Source organism: Pongo abelii, chromosome 22 (assembly GCF_028885655.2).
Source record: "Pongo abelii isolate AG06213 chromosome 22, NHGRI_mPonAbe1-v2.0_pri, whole genome shotgun sequence".
NCBI classification, from domain to species: Eukaryota; Metazoa; Chordata; class Mammalia; order Primates; family Hominidae; genus Pongo; species Pongo abelii.
In genome coordinates, this window is record NC_072007.2 from 56779115 (window position 1) to 56796880 (window position 17766).

Consider the following 17766-nt stretch of genomic DNA (forward strand, 5'->3'; position numbering starts at 1 on the left):
TGGCTCACTGCAACCTCCGCCTCCTGGGTTCAAGTGATCCTCCTTCAGCCTCCCAAGTAGCTGGGATTATAGGCGCCTGCCACCAGGCGCGGCTAATTTTTGTATTTTTAGTGGAAACTGGGCTTCACCATGTTGGCCAGGCTGGTCTCGAACTCCTGACCTCAGGCGATCCACCCGCCTTGACTCCCAAAGTGCTGGGATTACAGGTATGAGCCACCGCACCCGGCCTGAGCTGGGCTTTAAAACACTGAGTTGAAGGGTTATTTTGATCACAGGCACCTTGTTAAAGGCTTTGCTCTCGTACATATGTGGGAGGGCCTAGACCTTGGTGTGAGATTTTGTGGGCTTTGGAGTATTCCTCAAGGCTGACCGGCACCTCTGCAGCAGACTTGGTTTCCAGGCTGCTGTGGGAAGATCTGATGGTCATGTTGTATATTCAGAGCCTTGGTCCCCTCCTTTATTGATGTTTCCTGAAATAAAACCCTTTTGCCACATTTCAAGAGCAGTGATGGGCCAGGCACAATGGTTCACGTCTGTAATCACAGCAGTTTAGGAGGCTGAGGCAGTTGGATTACTTGAGCCCAGGAGTTTGAAACCAGCCTGTGGGCTACAAAAAATAAAAACAATTCACTGGGCGTGGGGGCACGCACCTGTAGTCTCAGCTGCTTTGGAGGCTGAAGTAGGAGGATTGCTTGAGCCCAAGAGGTTGAGGCTGCAGGGTGAGCTAAGACTGTGCCATTGCACTCCAGCCTGGGCTGTAACAGAGTGAGACCCTGTCTCAAAAAAAAAACAAAAATAGCTCACACCTGTAATCCCAGCACTTTGGGAGGCTGAGGTGGGCAGATCACAAGGTCAGGTGATCAAGACCATCCTGGCTAACACGGTGAAACCCCATCTCTACTAAAAATCCAAAAAAAAAATTAGCCGGGGGTGGTGGCGGACGCCCGTAGTCCCAGCTACTTGGGAGGCTGAGGCAGGAGAATGATGTGAACCTGGGAGGCGGAGCTTGCAGTGATCCGAGATCGCACCAGTGCACTCCAGCCTGGGAGACAGAGCAAGACTCTGTCTCAAAAAAAAAAAAAGCAGTGATGGTTCATTTGATAGGCACTTCAAGTTTTTATCATGAAGAAGAATTTCTGGCGAAGTCCCTCTTCCCCTGGGCTGGCGCCCGACTGCAGAACCTGCAGTGCCTGTGACTCAGGAAAGGACACATGTTGTCTTATCACACACACCTTGTGCTTTCTCTGCCCTCAGTGAGGTCTCTTGAGGTTTTCTCACCTTGAAGTAGATGGGTCTGCTCTGTTGAGCATGCGGAGCCGCTGGGGCTGCCTGTCTCCCTGCAGGAAGGGGATGCATAGGCCTGGCTGCAGAGTGGATGGAGCATGGTCTAGAGCTGATGAGGCAGGTAGAAATGGCTGTTCTGGCAGATCAATACCTTGTCAGACATCTAAGAAGTACATGTTCCAAATTATAAACTAGGGAATTGCCAGCTTGGATAAGGTGGACACGTTGATTTCCCGATACCAGCGTGCCATGGGAGGGCTTCCTCCCTGACTGTGGGGAACGGTTGTGAGGCTCCAAAGCATTGGCTTATTGTTTGCTTTGCTTCAGCTCTGTGTAAGAACAGGAGAAAAGTGGAACCTCCTTTAATCGCTGTGAGGGTTTCATGTTATGTTTCAGGCTGTCTGTTTTGTGTGGTCTGAGCATGTGATCTCGGGGGAATTCCTAGAAAGCAGAACATGTTCAGGCTCCCCTGCTCTCCTGAGCAAGGTGCAGTCAGTTGCCTGTCTCAGGCCTCTGTGTCCTGTCCTTGTCTTCACCACGTGTCAGGGAGTCCTGGGGATGTGTTTTGTTTCTTTTTTGTTTTTTAAGAGACAGGGTCTCCCTCCCTATGTTGCCCAGGCTAGTCTGGAACTCCTGGGCTCAAGAGATCCTCTTGCCTTGGCCTCCCAGGTCGTTGGAATTACAGGCATGAGCCACTGCTCCCAGCTTGGGAGGTGCCTCTTGAGAGAAGCTGGAGCCATGTTGTCTTTCTGGACAAAATTAGACAGGGGTCTGATGCTGCTGGGAGCTGCCCTCCAGGCCAGTCCTCAGATGCCAGCTTCAGTTTCCTTTCGTTCCCAGTTTTGATCACAGGCAAACAGATGCTTTGGAGAATAGCACTTGTTCCCAAGCTGTGGATTTAAAATTAGGTTTTTTTGGTTTGTTTGGTTTAAAGAAAATGAAGTTCTGAAAGAATATTCAGAAAGGAAGAACTTGTATATCACACATGAAGTGTGTATTTCAAACCATGGCCTGATTTAGTCAGAGGAAGCATGTGGAGCGTGTGCACCTTCCGTGCCCTGCTTGGGGATGTGGCACGTCTGGATGTTTCCTGGACAGAAGGAGCTGGTCGCAGCCCTGTGCAATCAGAGACACCTGCTGGAGGAAGAGAGGACCAAAGCCCTGGACAGGGTGGGTGCTGAGGTCCTGCTCCTGGAGCGTCAGCACCAAGCGGCCCTGCAGGATCTCAGAGATGTACGCTACCAAGTTGCAGGAGCAGCAAGCAGAGCAGGCGGAGCTGGAGGAGCTGGGGGAGCCGGAGGGGCTGGGGGTGCTGGGGGAGCTGGAGGTGCTGCGGGGGGGCTGTGCAGGTGAGCAGCTCCATGTGTGGTTCCCACAGGGGTGCCTCCCGGGCTTCTCTGCCCTGAGTCTTCATCAGAGCGTTGAGGCACTTACGGGTACACTTGGAGCCACTGGGTTGTGCGTGCTGTGGGGTCTGTGCTCAAAGGGTGCAGCTTCATGGGGGCAGATGTGTCAGTGCACCTGGCCAGCGAGGCAGCTGCAGGGGTGGGCATCTGGTGGGGGGTGTCTTTGGTTGGCCTCCCCTCCTGTTGGGGCCTCTGGAGGGCAGGGTTCTGGTCTGGTCCGCAGGCAGTGAGTGGTCTGTGGAGCGACCACAGATCTGTCCTAAAGGCTACTTGGCAGCTGGATGAAAAACAAAGTGGAGGCGATTCAGAGCCTGGGAGGTGTGGGGGTCGGGGAGGCTGCGGCTCATCCTGGGTGTGGCGCTAGGCGGCTGGGGGGATAGTGAGGGGTGCCTGCCAGCTGATGATGGCATAAGGAGGGGCATGGAGAGCCTGGGGGCTGACAGGGGAGGCCACGCTTAGCTGGAGGGGTCATCCCAGCTTGGACTGGTGTAGGGGATGTGGCTTGTGTGGACACAGAGCACATTTACTTGCTCTTATGAATCTGCACATGGGCTGGGCTTGGGGCTCATGCCTGTAATCCCAAGGCTTCGGGAGGCCACGGTGGGAGGATCTCTTGAGCTCAGGAGTTCGAGACCAGCCTGGGCAACATAGCAAGAGTCCACTTCTAAAAATAAAAATCGGCTGGGCGTGGTGGCTCACGCCTGTAATCCCAGCACTTTGGGAGGCCGAGGCGGGCGGATCATGAGGTCAGGAGATCAAGACCATTCTGGCTAACATGGTGAAACCCTGTTTCTACTAAAAATACAAAAAATTAGCAAGGCATGGTGGTGGGCGCCTGTAGTCCCGGCTGTTCTGGAGGCTGAAGCAGGAGAATGGTGTGAACCTGGGAGGCGGAGGTTGCGGTGAGCTGAGATAGCGCAATTGCCCTCCAGGCTGGGTGACAGAGCAAGACTCCGTCTCAAAAAATATATATATGAAAATAAAAATAAAAAATAAAAATTAACCAGGCATGGTGGTGCAGGCCTGTAGTTCCAGCTACTTGGGAGGCTGGGGAGAGAAAATTGCTTGAGCCCGGGAATCTGAGGCTGCAGGAAAAAAAGAAAGAAATCCTCACACAGTATGGTTTATTTTCTTTCTTTCTTTTTTTTTTTCGAAGACGGAGTCTCAAAAAAAGGCCGGAGTGCAGTGTCACGATCCTGGCTCACTGCAACCTCTGCCTCCCAGGCTCAAAAAGTCCTCCCACCTCAGCCTCCCAAGTAGCTGGGATACAGGCATGTGCCACCACGCCTTGCTAATTTTTATTGTTTTGTCTCCCAGGCTGGTCTTGAACTCATGGGCTCAAGTGATCCTCCCGCCTTGGCCTCCCCAAAGCACTGGGATTACAGGTGTGAGCCTCTGCACCTGGCCAGTGTAGTTACTTTTTCAGTTTTTAAAAATCTTGTGTGTCAGAATATGCGTAAGCACTGGTACCAAATTGTGTCAGAAGAAGCCAGACCGAGCAGTCGGAATCCCCCTTGGATTCCCAAGGTGGCCGTGGAGGGGCCTGGCTGAGGTCCCCTGCCACCTGCTGTGGTCTTGATTCTCTGCATCCATGCAGGACTGCATTTAAGCAGCAAGGTCTCCCCACTTGTGGACCCATGCGCCTGCCCCATCTAGGTGCCACCACCCCGCCTGCTGGCCTGCATGATGAGCGCACACACACACAGCACATGCGCACGCTCACACAGCATAGGCACACAAACACAGCACATACATAGCACATGCACACACACAGCACATGCACACACACACCACATACACAGCACATGTGCACACACAGCACATGTGCACGCTCACACAGCATGTGCACACAAACAGCACATACATAGCACATACACACAGCACATGCGCACACACACAGCACATGCGCACACACAGCACATGGGCATACACACAGCACATGTGCACACAGCACGTGTGCACACACAGTACGTGCACGCACACACAGCATGTGCACACAAACAGCACATACATAGCACATGCACACACACAGCACATGTGCACACACAGCACATGCAAACAGCACATGTGCACACATGTAGCACACACAGCACGTGCACACACAGCACGTGCAAACAGCACGTGCGCACACACATAGCACACAGCACATGCACACAGTAACTGCACACACAGCACATGCCCACACAGAGCACATGCACGCCCACACAACACATGCACACCCAGCACATGCACACGGCACACTCACACAGCACATGTGCCCATACAAGGCACATGCATACACACAGCATATGCGCACACAGAGCACATGCGCACACACAGCACATGCATACAGCACATGTGCACACACACAGCACATGCACATATACAGCACACAGCAATGCACACATACAGCATGTGCGCACACAGCACATGCTCACACAGCAGCTACAGCACATGCACACACACAGCACATGCACACACAGCATATGCACGCACACACCACATGCGCACACAGCACATGCAGACACAGCAGACGCACATACACAGCACGTGCACACAGCACATGCACACACGCAGCATACACACAGCACATGTGCCCATACAAGGCATGCACACACACACAGAGCACGTGCGCACACACAACACATGTGCACACACAGCACATGTTCCCATACAAGGCACACACACAGCACGTGCACACACATAACACGTGCACAGAGCATGTGCACACACACAGCACATGCACGTGTAGCACATGCACGCACACAGCACATACACATAGCACATGTGCACACAGCACGTGCACACAACACATGCTCATACGCACAGCACATGCACACACAGCACATGTGCCCATACAAGGCACACACACACAGCACGTGCTCACACACGGCACATGCTCACCCACAGCACATGCACGCGCACACATGTGCACGCATAGCACATGAGCACACACACAGCACACACAGCACATGCACACACGCAGCACACACGGCACATGTGCCCATACAAGGCACATGCACACAGCACACACACAGCACATGCACACACATAGCACACTCACACACGGCACATGTGCCAATACAAGGCACACACACGCACATGGCACATGGTCACACACAGCACATGCCTGCACACAGCACGCACACATGCACACACACGGCACGTGCTCATACAGCACATGTGAACATGCACAGCACATTCTCATACACACAGCACATGCACACACACACAGCACATGCACACACACAGACAGCACATGCGCACATGTCATTCTGCATGTTGTCCTGCAGGCTGAATGCCTGGGGTACTCCTGCTTCTGGGTCTGTCCGATCTTCTGGCCTTTCTGTGGGGGGAAGGTTGGAGTCTGGAGAACTTCAGAAATAATTGATAATTTATTTGAAGCATCGTGTGCAAATTTTAGGTGACTTGTTTTTGTACATACGGTTTCAAGGGGGTTTTAAACAAGGATATGCCAAGATCTCATTTCTAGCCATAAAGTAAGGCTTTGAACCTGAAAGGTTTGCTTGGTGAAGAGGGACTGCTCCTGAGAATGGGTGATGCAGCGCCGGATTCTGAGGTTAGAACTGACTTGTTTCTTCACATGGACAGCTCTGGGTGCTGCCCAGTGTGGACACGGCCCCTCAGTTCTGAGGCACAGCCCTGAGACCTGCACCCTGCTGGGTATCGTGTGGGTCTGTCTTCTCTGGAAAAGTCAGATTCTGTCTCGCTTTTCCAAGGACTCATGCTAAAGAAATTCTGTCAGTTTTATCTGTGCATAGCACAAAGAGGTGTTTATTTTCTGAAATTGTGTGTCCCCTGCGTCCTTTAACCTGTACTTTTGTTCTTCTAGGGTGACTGTTTTTGTTGTTGTTGTTTTGGAGAGAGGATCTTGCTCTGTCGCCCAGGCTGAAGGTAGTGATGCAATCACAGCTCACTGCGACCGTGAACGGCTGGTCTCAAGTGGTCCTCCTGTCTCAGCCTCTTGAGTAGCTGGGACTACAGATGTGCACCACCATGCCTGGCTGATTTATTTTTTGTAGAGATGGGGTCACTGTGTTGCCTAGGTTGGTCTTAAATTCCTGGCCTCAAGCAATCCTTTTGTCTCAGCCTCCCAAAGTGCTGGGACCATAGGCGTGAGCTGCACCTGGCCCGGACTATTATCAGAATACTCCTAGAGCGTCTTTGCAGTTATTTTTCTAGTTGAGGTACAAGTTATCTTTTTACTTTGCTGCTGAAGATGTGCATGTCGACACTCTCTTTTTTTTTGAGACAGAGTCTCGCTGTCTCCAGGCTGGAGTGCAGTGGCGTGATCTCGGCTCACTGCAACCTCTGCCTTCCTGGTTCAAAGGTTTCTCCTGCCTCAGCCTCCCAAGTAACTGGTACTACAGGCATGCGCCGCCATGCCTAATTTTTGTATTTTTAGTAGAGATGGGGTTTCACCATGTTGCCCAGGGTGGTCTCGATCTCTTGACCTCATGATCCGCCTGCCTCACCCTCCCTAAGTACTGGGATTACAGACGTAAGCCACCGCGCCCAGCCTTAGCTTTTTTTTTTTTTTTTTTTTTTTTGACGGAGTCTCGCTCTGTCACCAGGCTGGAGTGCAATGGCATGATCTTGGCTCACTGCAACCTCTGCTGCCCAGGTTCAAGCGATTCTCCTGCCTCAGCCTCCCGAGTAGCTGGGATTACGGGCACATACCACCACGCCTGGCTAATTTTTATATTTTTAGTAGAAACAGGGTTTCACCATGTTGGCCAGGCTGGTCTCAAACTCCTGACCTTGTGATCTGCCCGTCTCGGCCTCCCAAAGTGCTGGGATTACAGGTGTGAGCCGCTGCGCCCAGCCACTCAGATACTCTTTTATGTGATTGTTTTGGTGTAGCTGATTTCACAGAAGAAAACAATTGGGCTGTGGGGAGGTGGGATGTACTGTTTATTTTATATTATGTTTTTTGGGGCAGATGGCAGCATTTGCAGAAATAGAATAACTCAGCAAGCCCCCAGTCCCGCTGGTTAGTGGAGTACACACTCAATACATCAGTCCCCCTCTCCTCCTGATTGTTTAGAAGCAAATCCAAGACACCATGTGTCTGCAAGGGAGGTGTTTTCCCCCAATACAGCATAACCGTGATCCATTCTCACCTAAAACATCCACAGCGATCCCTGCATTTCATCACAAGCCCAGCCCACATGCCAGTCTCTTCTGGCTGGCTCACATCAGGATCTGTTTGTTCCTGTGATGCTGGTCACTGTTCCCTCCTTCCTGGAAGCGTGTTGGTAGATCCACAGGCCTGTGATTGGTGAGAATGCTTCTTGTATAGTGGCCACTCCTCTCCTGGTCTCCTGGTCTTTCCTCAGGCTTTACCCCGTGAAAAGACTTAACACAAGCCGGCCGCGGTGGCTCACGCCTGTAATCCCAGCACTTTGGGAGGCCGAGGCGGGTGGATCACCTGAGGTTGGGAGTTCGAGACGAGCCTGACCAACACGGAGAAACCCTGTCTTTACTAAAAATACAAAACTAGCCAGCCGTGGTGGCACATACCTGTAATCCCAGCTACTCGGGAGGCTGAAGCAAGAGAATCGCTTGAACCCAGGAGGCGGAGGTTGTGGTGAGCCGAGATTGTGCCATTGCACTCCAGCCTGGGCAACAAGAGCGAAACTTCGTCTCAAAAAAAAAAAAAAAAAAAAAAAAACTTACACAGAGCCCTGCCAAGCCCTGATGGGAGTGTTTTGGGTCATTGTCTCAGAATAGCTGGGATGTCCTGTTCTTCCCCTCCGGCGATGCTTTATCTGAGCCTCAAATATCTTTGCACCTGTTGGAACAGCAGTCACTTGTCAGCAGGGTGACTTGACCTACGCTTGTGGGGTGATTGGATTACTTTCCGGGATACCGCCCTTGGGAGTTTGGTTGTGAGGAAAGTCCTCTGAAAACGTAAGCTTGATTTCTTTTTGATAGAAATATGTATCCCATAAGATTCCCCCGCCCTGCCCTGCCCTGCCCCGCCTGTGCTGGTAACATGACACAGAGCTGAGTGCAGAAGTGAATTGCATGCAGCCGGTGTGGGGTGCTCAAGGCGGTGTCATCTTTTCTCGGATTGAAAACCCAAATCTATTCATAGGTTAATTATTTTAAATATTAAGAGAATATTAACGTTGGTTTAGATAGCGTTTGAATGTCCTGAATGCATCCTCAATTGAATGTCTTTGCCTTCTGACATTGGTATTCTCTGTGCATGCCACTTACTTATGATTAAAACATATGTGATATTTTTCTGTAATTGTGTGGATTTTAGAAAAACCTGAAAATAACTTTTTTTAAAATATCTGTTTTGATACTGACCTCACAACTTAGAACATGGTCAATTTAAAGAGTTTTATTCCAGGCTAGAGCCTCTGCCAGGCGGTTGCAGGAAGAAAACCTCCTCTGAGCCGGCCCGGTCAGATTGAGGAGGTGGCTGAGGACGCACGCTTCTGCTCGACATTGCGGCCGAGGCGAGGCCCTGGGCCTGAGGGATCACACGTGGGGCACTGGCCGTCCCACTGCTGGGCCTGCATGCCTGTGACCTGCCCAGCCCTGCCCAGTGTCTCCTGGGGGCTGTCCCCCTGCGGGGAGCCGCCTCATTTGGCCTCCACCACCTCCTATGTCCTCTGCAGGTCTGCCGAAGGCCTGAGAGTGTGCAGGCAGGACAGGGCCAAGCGTGGACGGTTAGGGTGGCTCCCCTGGGTGCGAGGCGGTACCTGCGGGTGGTGCTGTGCCTTGAAACAAAGCGAAGGTCAAGACTGGACACGTGGAGCTTCCAGCTGCCAGTGGGTGGAGGGAGCGCCGCCTCTGTCTGCTGTGCCCGGGCATCCTAGTGGGCTGCGTGCAATGTTGGCCCTCCCTGGCCGGGGTTCTCTGTGGAGCCTGCCCTCTACCCTATCCGTCTGCAGTGTGTGACTCTGGGATCCAGGAGGCCGCGGGGCTAGAGCGTGGCACCAGCTGTGCTCCTGAGTGGGGCATAGCTTGGGGCGCCTGGGGCTTAGGACAGGCTCCCCAGGCTGTGGGGGTGTCCAATGTTCTTGGGCTCCCGTGTTGGCCTCAAACAGAAGTTTGATTTTCTCATTGTTATACAGTAGGCCTCTATGAGAGATTTTTGTCCAAAGAGAGTAAGTAGTCTGTGGCTCAGAAAGATGTTCAAAGGACCACTGATTTCAGCCTTGGACTCTTGCCACATCCTTTGCTGGGCACGGGGAGTGCAGAGGTTTGCGCTCGGGCCCCACAGGCTGACACTGTGGGTGCCAGGAGGGAAGCGCCTGATCTGTGCCTGGCTGGGCCTGAGGAGCCCATCCACTGTGTCTGAGCATGAGCTGTTGTGGGCACCATGGTGGCACCTGGTCTTGAGGATTAATTTTCCTGTTTTCCCAGTTCCTTGGCCTCTGTCCTGCCGGGTCCATTGGCATTTGGGGTTTTGTTCTTGAATTCACTGGCGTTTTGTGGTTGGTGTACACAGAACCAGCATCCCTATTTGGACCTCTTACTCCTGGCCCGCTGTCCCCTCCCTGGCTGTTGGTCCGGATCAATGCCTCTGTCCCCCAGGAGACGCACTGCTGATGGTTGAGGTATCAGCAAGGTGATTAAAGTTCTTTGGAAACTTTGTAATGTGCACAGCTCAGAAGTTAATCTTAAGTCCTTCCTTTCAAACAGATGGAACTAAATCAAATCCAGGAGAGAAAGTTTATTAAAGTGAACTGTAGTCATAATTCCAAATGGTCTTGAGACCTTGAGAGTGACTTTAGTGTTGTACAGTGTGAACCTGTTTCTGGTTCCTGTGACTAAGATGCAGATGCACAGCCCACCTGGCACCTTCAGCAAGTTCCAAGCCGGCACTGGGGGCACCCGATCCTTTATCCTTTTCCTCCCCATGGCTTATCACACAAAAAAGGTAGAGAATAAAGGTCATTTCTGGTGTCAAGGGTTCCATGTGTTTATTGAAACCGTTGCCCCAGTTACTTCAGAAAAGGCACTCACTCAGTGTTGACTTCTTCCTCCTCCTCAAGCTGGTGGAGCCCCAGCCCTCAGCCCTCAGCCCTCCTGGCCGTGCTGGGCAGGGAGCGGGAGCCGGCAATCCACCCCAGCTGTCCTGGAGCAGCAGGTCTCACTGCTGAGGACACGGGCTCCGTGCTGTCCTTTCCTGCCTGCTAAGTAGACACAAAAAACTTACTTTATCAATTACCTTTTCACATGCCAAGTTAAAACACAAAGTAATTTCATTGTCTTAAAACTAAGCTTTTTCTAGGCAACTTTTGTCAGGCCTTTTTATATTTAAATCTGCTGTTTAACATACCTTTTCTGCCAAGAATCTGTCATCACTTATCTTAGAGCTGAGAAAAGTTTATTCTAAAATATTTCGTAACCTCAAAAAGAAACCCCCAGTGGCTCGTGCCTATAGTCCCAGCACCTTGGGAGGCTGAGGCAAGAGGATTGCCGGAGCCCAGGAGTTCAAGACCAAAAATAAAAAAACACTAAAAATACAAAAATTAGCCTGGCGTGTTGGCGTGCCCATATAGTTCCAGCTACTCAGAAGGCTGAGGTGGGAGGACCGCTGGAGCCCAAAAGGTTGAAGCTGTAGCAAGCTGACATCACACCACTGCACTCCAGCCTGCGTGACAGCAAAACGTTGTCTCAAAAGATAATAAATGAAAATTAAGGAAGAAAAGAAGTTTGAAACCCCCCACTCGTTAGCATTTACTCTCCATTCTCCCTTCTCCCCTATCCCTGGTGATTTGCCGTCTGCTCACCGTACCTGTGGGCGTCCTACGTAAATAGACTCAGCGTGTGCCCTTGGTGTCTGCTGCTTTCACTTTGTGTGTTTCCCAGGTTCACGCACGTTGTAGCATGTGTCAGTACTTGCTTGGTATTTGTTTTCTGCATATCTTATGCCGTTTTTGTTCCTGTATTCCTCCATTACTGCCTTTTTTCACTTTAATTTCCTTGATGTTTCCTTTACCATACGGTGGTCGCCCCTTACCCACAGGGGATGCATTCCAAGACCCCCAGTGGGTGCCTGAAATCGTGAATGGTTCTGAACCCCTTATATGCTGTTTTTTCCTATACATACCTGTCATCAACTTTTACCTTAAAGGAATCACCCTATAGCGTCTCTGGCATGTCTGAATTGCACCGTCATCAACTTTTAACTGAAAGGAATCACCCTGTGGTGTCTCTGGCATATCAGAATTGCTCCGTCATCAGCTTTTAAAGGAATCACCCTATGGTTCTCTGGCATATCAGAATTGCTCCGTCATCAGCTTTTAACTGAAAGGAATCACCCTGTGGTGTCTCTGGCATATCAGAATTGCTCCGTCATCAGCTTTTAAAGGAATCACCCTGTGGTGTCCCTGGCACGTCTGAATTGCAGCATCACCTCTCTCGTGCTTTGGGGCCGTTATTACATGAAATTAGGGTGACTTGAACACAAGTACTCTGATGCTGTGACAGTTGGTCTGATCACCAAGATGCCTGCGTGTGGGCAGGTAGTGCTTGCCACGTGGATAACGCCGGACAGAAGGATGATCCCTGGCCTGGCCTGCCAGATTTCCTCACACTGTTCAGCTTGGGGGCAGGCAGTTTAACACTCATAGAGTTGTTTACTTCTGGAATTTTTCATATGATATTTTCAGAATGAGGTTGAACACAGGTAACTGAAACTGCAGACAAAGGGGACTGCTGTATATTGAGTTATTTTCTTAGCGCTTGCCCTGAGCATTACAGGAAGCACCTTCTAACAATCTGGTTTGGATTAATACCAACTTAATTTTAAAAGTTTACAAAACCATTTGCTAATGTAGCTTCATTCCCTTGTCTGCCCTTTGTGCTCATATTGTCGTACCAAGCACATCTTTCTATCTTTTTGTGCTTGTTACTTTACGCACGTGTCTTTTAAATCAGGAGGAAGAAGAGTTATAAACAAAAGCCATGTTGTTTTGTCTCGTGTTTTCTCTGTGTCGTTACCTGCACTACTGCTGCTCGTTTCTTCCTGGGAATTCAAGTCTGGTGCCTTATGTTTCAGCCCGAAGGACTTCCTCTGGGATTTCTTGAAGGACAGGTCTGCTAGTGATGAATCCTCTTAGCTTTTGTTTTTGTGGGAATGTCTTAATTTCTCCTTCATCCTTGAGAGATCATTTCCTGGATGTGGACTTCAAGATCCATGGGCTTTTCCTTCAGTGCTGCATGGGCTCTCCGCTGCCTCCCCTGTCATCCGGGGCCGCGTGTCATGAGCCACGCCCGTCTTCCTGGGGGCTACGTGTCTTGGTGTCTTGAGCGGCACCCATATTCCTGCCGCACACTGGCTGGCCTCAAGGTTTGTCCTGAACCCTGCTGAGGTTTGGCTGTGATGGGTGAAGTGTGGGTCTCTGTCAGTTTGTCCTACTTGGAGTTCATTGAGCTTGTATGTGGGGATTATTATTATTATTATTATTGTTATTTTCATCAAATTTGGGAGGTTTTTGGCCATCATGTCTTCAAGGGTTCCCTCTGCCCTTTTCTCTCCCTCTGTCTGGCTTGAGGGTGCCCCACGGGCCTTGGAGACTCTGCTGAGTTTTCTTCATGTTTCTTTCTGTTCCCTGACTGGATCATCTTAATTGACCTATCTTCCAGCATGTGAATTCTGTCTTCTGCCTGCTCGAGTCTGCTGCCGAACCCCTCTCTAGTGAATTTTTTTTTTCAGTGATTGTACTTTTCAGCTCCAGATGTCAAGGGAGCTCTATTTCAGTCTTTCTCTCTGCTGAGGGCTCTGGCGGGCGGTGGACAGCCTGGCCCTGGCCTTCACCCCTGCTGTGCCAAGCCACATGGTCACTGCAGCCAGCCCAGGGCCTCTTGGGCCTTTCCAGTGTGGGCACAGCCCTGCACGTGTTCACACCTTGTAGAGTCCCAAAAGATGTCAGAGCTCTTCAGAGCCCCCTGTGGACATCTCATTCTCAAGTGTTTTGTTTTTCCGGCAGCCCCTTATTAGTCCCAACTGGTTTCTCTACTGCGGGCAGCTGCAGCTGTTAAACACTTGACACTGACTGTTTCCAACCAATGCCCTGGGGTAGAATTTTTTTTTTTTTTTTTTTTTTTGAGACGGAGTCTGTCTCTGTCACCCAGGCTAGAGTGCAGTGGCGTGATCTCGGCTCACTGCAAGCTCCGCCCCCCAGGTTCACGCCATTCTCCTGCCTCAGACTCCCGAGTAGGTGGGACTACAGGCGCCCACCACCACGCCCGGCTAATTTTTGTATTTTTAGTAGAGATGGGGTTTCAACATGTTAGCCAGGATGGTCTCGATCTCCTGACCTTGTGATCTGCCCACCTCGGCCTCCCAAGTGCTGGGATTACAGGCGTCAGCCACCACACCCGGCCAACCCTGGGGTAGAATTTTTGACACCGAGAGCTCTGACCCAATCACAGCAGCGAGGAGCCTGGCAGGTGGGCTCGGGCAGTTGTGCATGGAAATTTTGGGGTGCTCCAAATCCATTCTGTCCCCCACTCCACCCCAGCAGCTACTGGTTTTCAGGGCTGTTAGACTGGAGAGGAGATATGGAGTCAGGGCAAAGTTAAGCACCTGAAGTTTGTTCTTATGGATACTCAGCCTGTGTTTTTCCATAAACACTCTTTGGATGATTGCAAACCTGACCAGATTTCCACAGTTCTGAAAACACTGGTTTTGATGGTTTTTATCACTTTTTCTTTTATAGAGGAACAGATTTTGGAGGTCCTTACTTTGCCATTCTAGAAGTGCTACCTCTGGAGGTTTAAAAAAAATAAGCTTATTTCATTAATTTAATTGGCCAGGTGCAGTGGCTCACACCTGTAATCCCAGCACTTTTGGAGGCCAGTGTGGGTGGATCACTTGAGGTCAGGAGTTCGAGACTAGCCTGGCCAACAGGTTTTGGTAGAAACCCTGTCTCTACTAAAAGAAAAATTACAAAAATTAGTTGGGTGTGGTGGCAGGCGCCTATAATCCCAGCTACTCGGGAGACTGAAGCAAGAGAATCCCGTGAACCTGGGAGACAGAGGTTGTAGTGGGCTGAGATCACACCACTGCACTCCAGCCTGGGTGACAGAGAAGAGTCCTTCCAAAAAAAAAAATGTGTGTGTGTGTGTATAGAATTTAATTCATCTATTGAACCTTATTTAAAAGTTTTTGTTATTTAGAAAGAAAGAAGGTTTAATCTTTTAAAAGGGAAGGAACCTAGGTTTCCAAGTTATCTTGGGTGTTCATGGCTGTAATCCCTTGATGGTGAACTTCTTGGTGTGACTCTTAAAGATGTTACAGGAGCCATTTGGGAATAGTAGTGAGCAGCTGCTTATGACACGCAGCCGTCACCAGTGCGAACTTGTGTCTCCTTAAGTGTTTTATCCCTGAAACCAGGACTTCGTATTCCCAGTGAAGTCCTTGAACCCATGTTTTCTTTGATGGGGGCTGTGGTCTGGCTCATCGCGGCTCTTGGTGCAGAGTGGGGGCTCTGTGCATATCTGCTGAATGTGCTGAATTCTGGCTAACAGCAAAGAATGTATTTTTCTAGCTTACTGGTATTTTTTATTGTTATTGATGTGTACAGGGTGAATTTGGAAGTGAAAAGAAAACTGCTTTGCATGAAAAAGAGGAGACACTTCAGCTTCAGAGTGCACAGGCACAGCCTTTTCACCAAGAGGAGAAAGAGTCTTTGTCTCTGCAGCTTCAAAAGAAGAATCACCAAGTCCAGCAGGTGTGTGGAATATGCCGTTCCCTTGTGATAAGACGTGTATAGCATAAAAATCATTTTCACTTTATTTCAGTGCATAGTTCAGTGGCAGGAGTGCACTCGTGGTGTTGTGCAGCCATCACTACCATCCATCTCCAGAAGTCTTCATCTTGCAAAACTGAACTCTGTCCCCGTTAGACTCTCACTCCCCATTTGCCCTCCCCCGGCACCATGGCTCACACCTGTAATCCCAGCACTTCGGGAGGCTGAGGCAGGAGGACCACTCCAGCCCAGGAATTCGATACCAGCCTGGGCAACATAGGGAGACCCTGTCTCTACAAAAAATAAAAAAATTAGCCATGTGTGGTGGCACGTGCCTGTAGTCCCAGCTTCTCAGAAAGCTGAGGTGGGAGGATTGTTTGTGCCCTGGAGATTGAGCCTACAGTGAGCTGTGATTGTGCCACTGCACTCCAGCCTGGGCAACACAGTGAGACCCTGTCTCAGAAAGAAAGAGCTTTGCCTGTCTGGCAACTGACTTTTGTGAATGGCCAGATACAGTGACTTATTTCGAATTGCTGTTTGAGCGGTGGATCTCTGATGAACTGGCCCCTTCCCTCCCCTAGCCTCAGGTTCCACCTGGGGATGTTTGTGTATTCTTTTGTAAATAACGAATAATGGAGGAAAAACCGTATCAATAATTTTCACCTTTAATCAGCACCTCGTTCACCTTTGCTGTATTTTTAGTAAATGTGCAGGTGCTCCTCGGCCTTTGCTGGGGCCACGCCTCGACCACTGTCAGTCGAAGGCGTTGTGAGTCGAGGAACATGCCAAAGTGCCTGCTGCTTTTGCCCCATCGCCAAGCTGAAAAGTCCTAGATCAGAGACTCTCAAATAGTGAAATTGTGTTGAAAGTCCTTTACAGCCATTTACTTTTAACCAAATTGTTTTAACTAAAGCTTTAACCATTTTTCCCGATAGCTGAAAGACCAGGTTTTATCCTTAAGTCACGAGATAGAAGAGTGCCGCTCCGAGCTGGAGGTGCTGCAACAGAGGCGGGAGCGGGAGAACCGGGAAGGCGCAAACCTCCTCTCCATGCTCAAGGCCGACGTCGACCTGTCCCACAGCGAAAGGTCAGTGTGTCCTCCGCACCGAGGCTGCCTTGTGGCCACCAGCACCCTCTGGGTCGTGCAGATGCCATTAGTCCCCGCGGTTCCTGGCCCCGTGGCTGGTGCCACCATGCACGCTGGCTCCTGGTGGATGGGGACCCGGCTTCTTTCTTCTCTCAGTTAGAAAGATTATAAGCACCGGGAAGAACTTGCCTGCTGTGTCTCATCTCCCCATCTGGCCAGATTAAAACCAGCCATTATCTCCCACACAGAGTCCGACCCCTCCCCTTTAGTGTCCGCGTCCCCGCAGCGTGTCCTCGTCCCCGGCATGGGGTGCAGGCCCACATGTCTCGTGGTTCCTGTGCTTTGGACTGTGTGCAAGTGTCATGCCTCATGCATCTCTCTCTGTCACATGTGTTTCTGAGACCGGCCCGAGCAGGGGCCGTAGCCCTGTCCGTTCCTTTCTCCATTGGGAGCCTGTGCCTGGGGAGCTGCAGGCACTGGGCTGAGCGCCCAGCCCCGAGGGCTCTCCCAGGGCGGGGTGTGGGCCTGCTTACCACGGGCTGTGGGGTGGCCTTCCCTGAGCGCATGGGTCCAGGCCGCATCCCACCTTGGTGCCTCCTCACCTGCAGTGATGCTGTCCCGCAGGCTTGACTGCCCTTTTGTCTCGTGTGGGGTCTTGAGAAACTGTTTGCTCCTCTGACACCATGTAGGTTTTTCCCAGGTCACCTCACAGGGTTTTTTAAGTTTTGCTTTTGTGTGACTCGGGTGAGCCTGCAGCTCTTCCGTTGTTCTTGCTTGCACCTGTCTGGGCAGTGGACTCGGCACCGTGTTGCCAAACGCAGCCTCCCCTTGGGTGCGTGTCCTCCCCATCCCCTTGTGTGGGTCTTTGGCTGCTCCCATTGGCGTGTCCCCACCCGAGGCCTCTGTGTCCTGCTGCTGCTCCCATCTGTGTGTCCCCACCCAAGGCTTCTGGGTCCAGCCACTGCTCCCGTCTGTGTGTCCCCACCCAAGGCCTCTGTGTCCTGCTGCTGCTCCTGTCTGTGTGTCCCCACCCGAGGCTTCTGGGTCCAGCCACTGCTCCCATCTGTGTGTCCCCGCCCCAGGCCTCTGGGTCCTGCTGCTGCTCCCGTCTTTGTGTCCCCACTCGAGGCCTCTGGGTTGTGCTGCTGTGTCCTGAAGCTCTGAACTGGTTTGGCTCTGCTCTGGAGACCACCCAGGGTAGGGAGACCTGGTCGGGCTGATGGGACCCTCTGAGCTCACAGCTGTTTCTGGAGCATTGGTGTCT

General features: G+C 51.2%; 1 protein-coding gene across 18 annotated transcripts in view; it reads left to right on the forward strand.

The window, feature by feature from the left end:
- PCNT (pericentrin) overlaps nt 1-17766 on the forward strand; it is a 122299-nt gene that overhangs the window by 47866 nt on the left and 56667 nt on the right. For all 18 annotated transcript variants that reach the window (XR_010138901.1, XR_010138902.1, XM_063720941.1 and 15 more), the window contains 2 exons: nt 15251-15397; nt 16351-16502. Coding sequence is in view for 16 of the 18 variants with exons in the window: in XM_063720941.1 (XP_063577011.1) it covers nt 15251-15397; nt 16351-16502 (299 nt within the window). In the remaining 2 variants the exon portion in view is untranslated. The remainder of the gene's footprint in view (nt 1-15250; nt 15398-16350; nt 16503-17766) is intronic.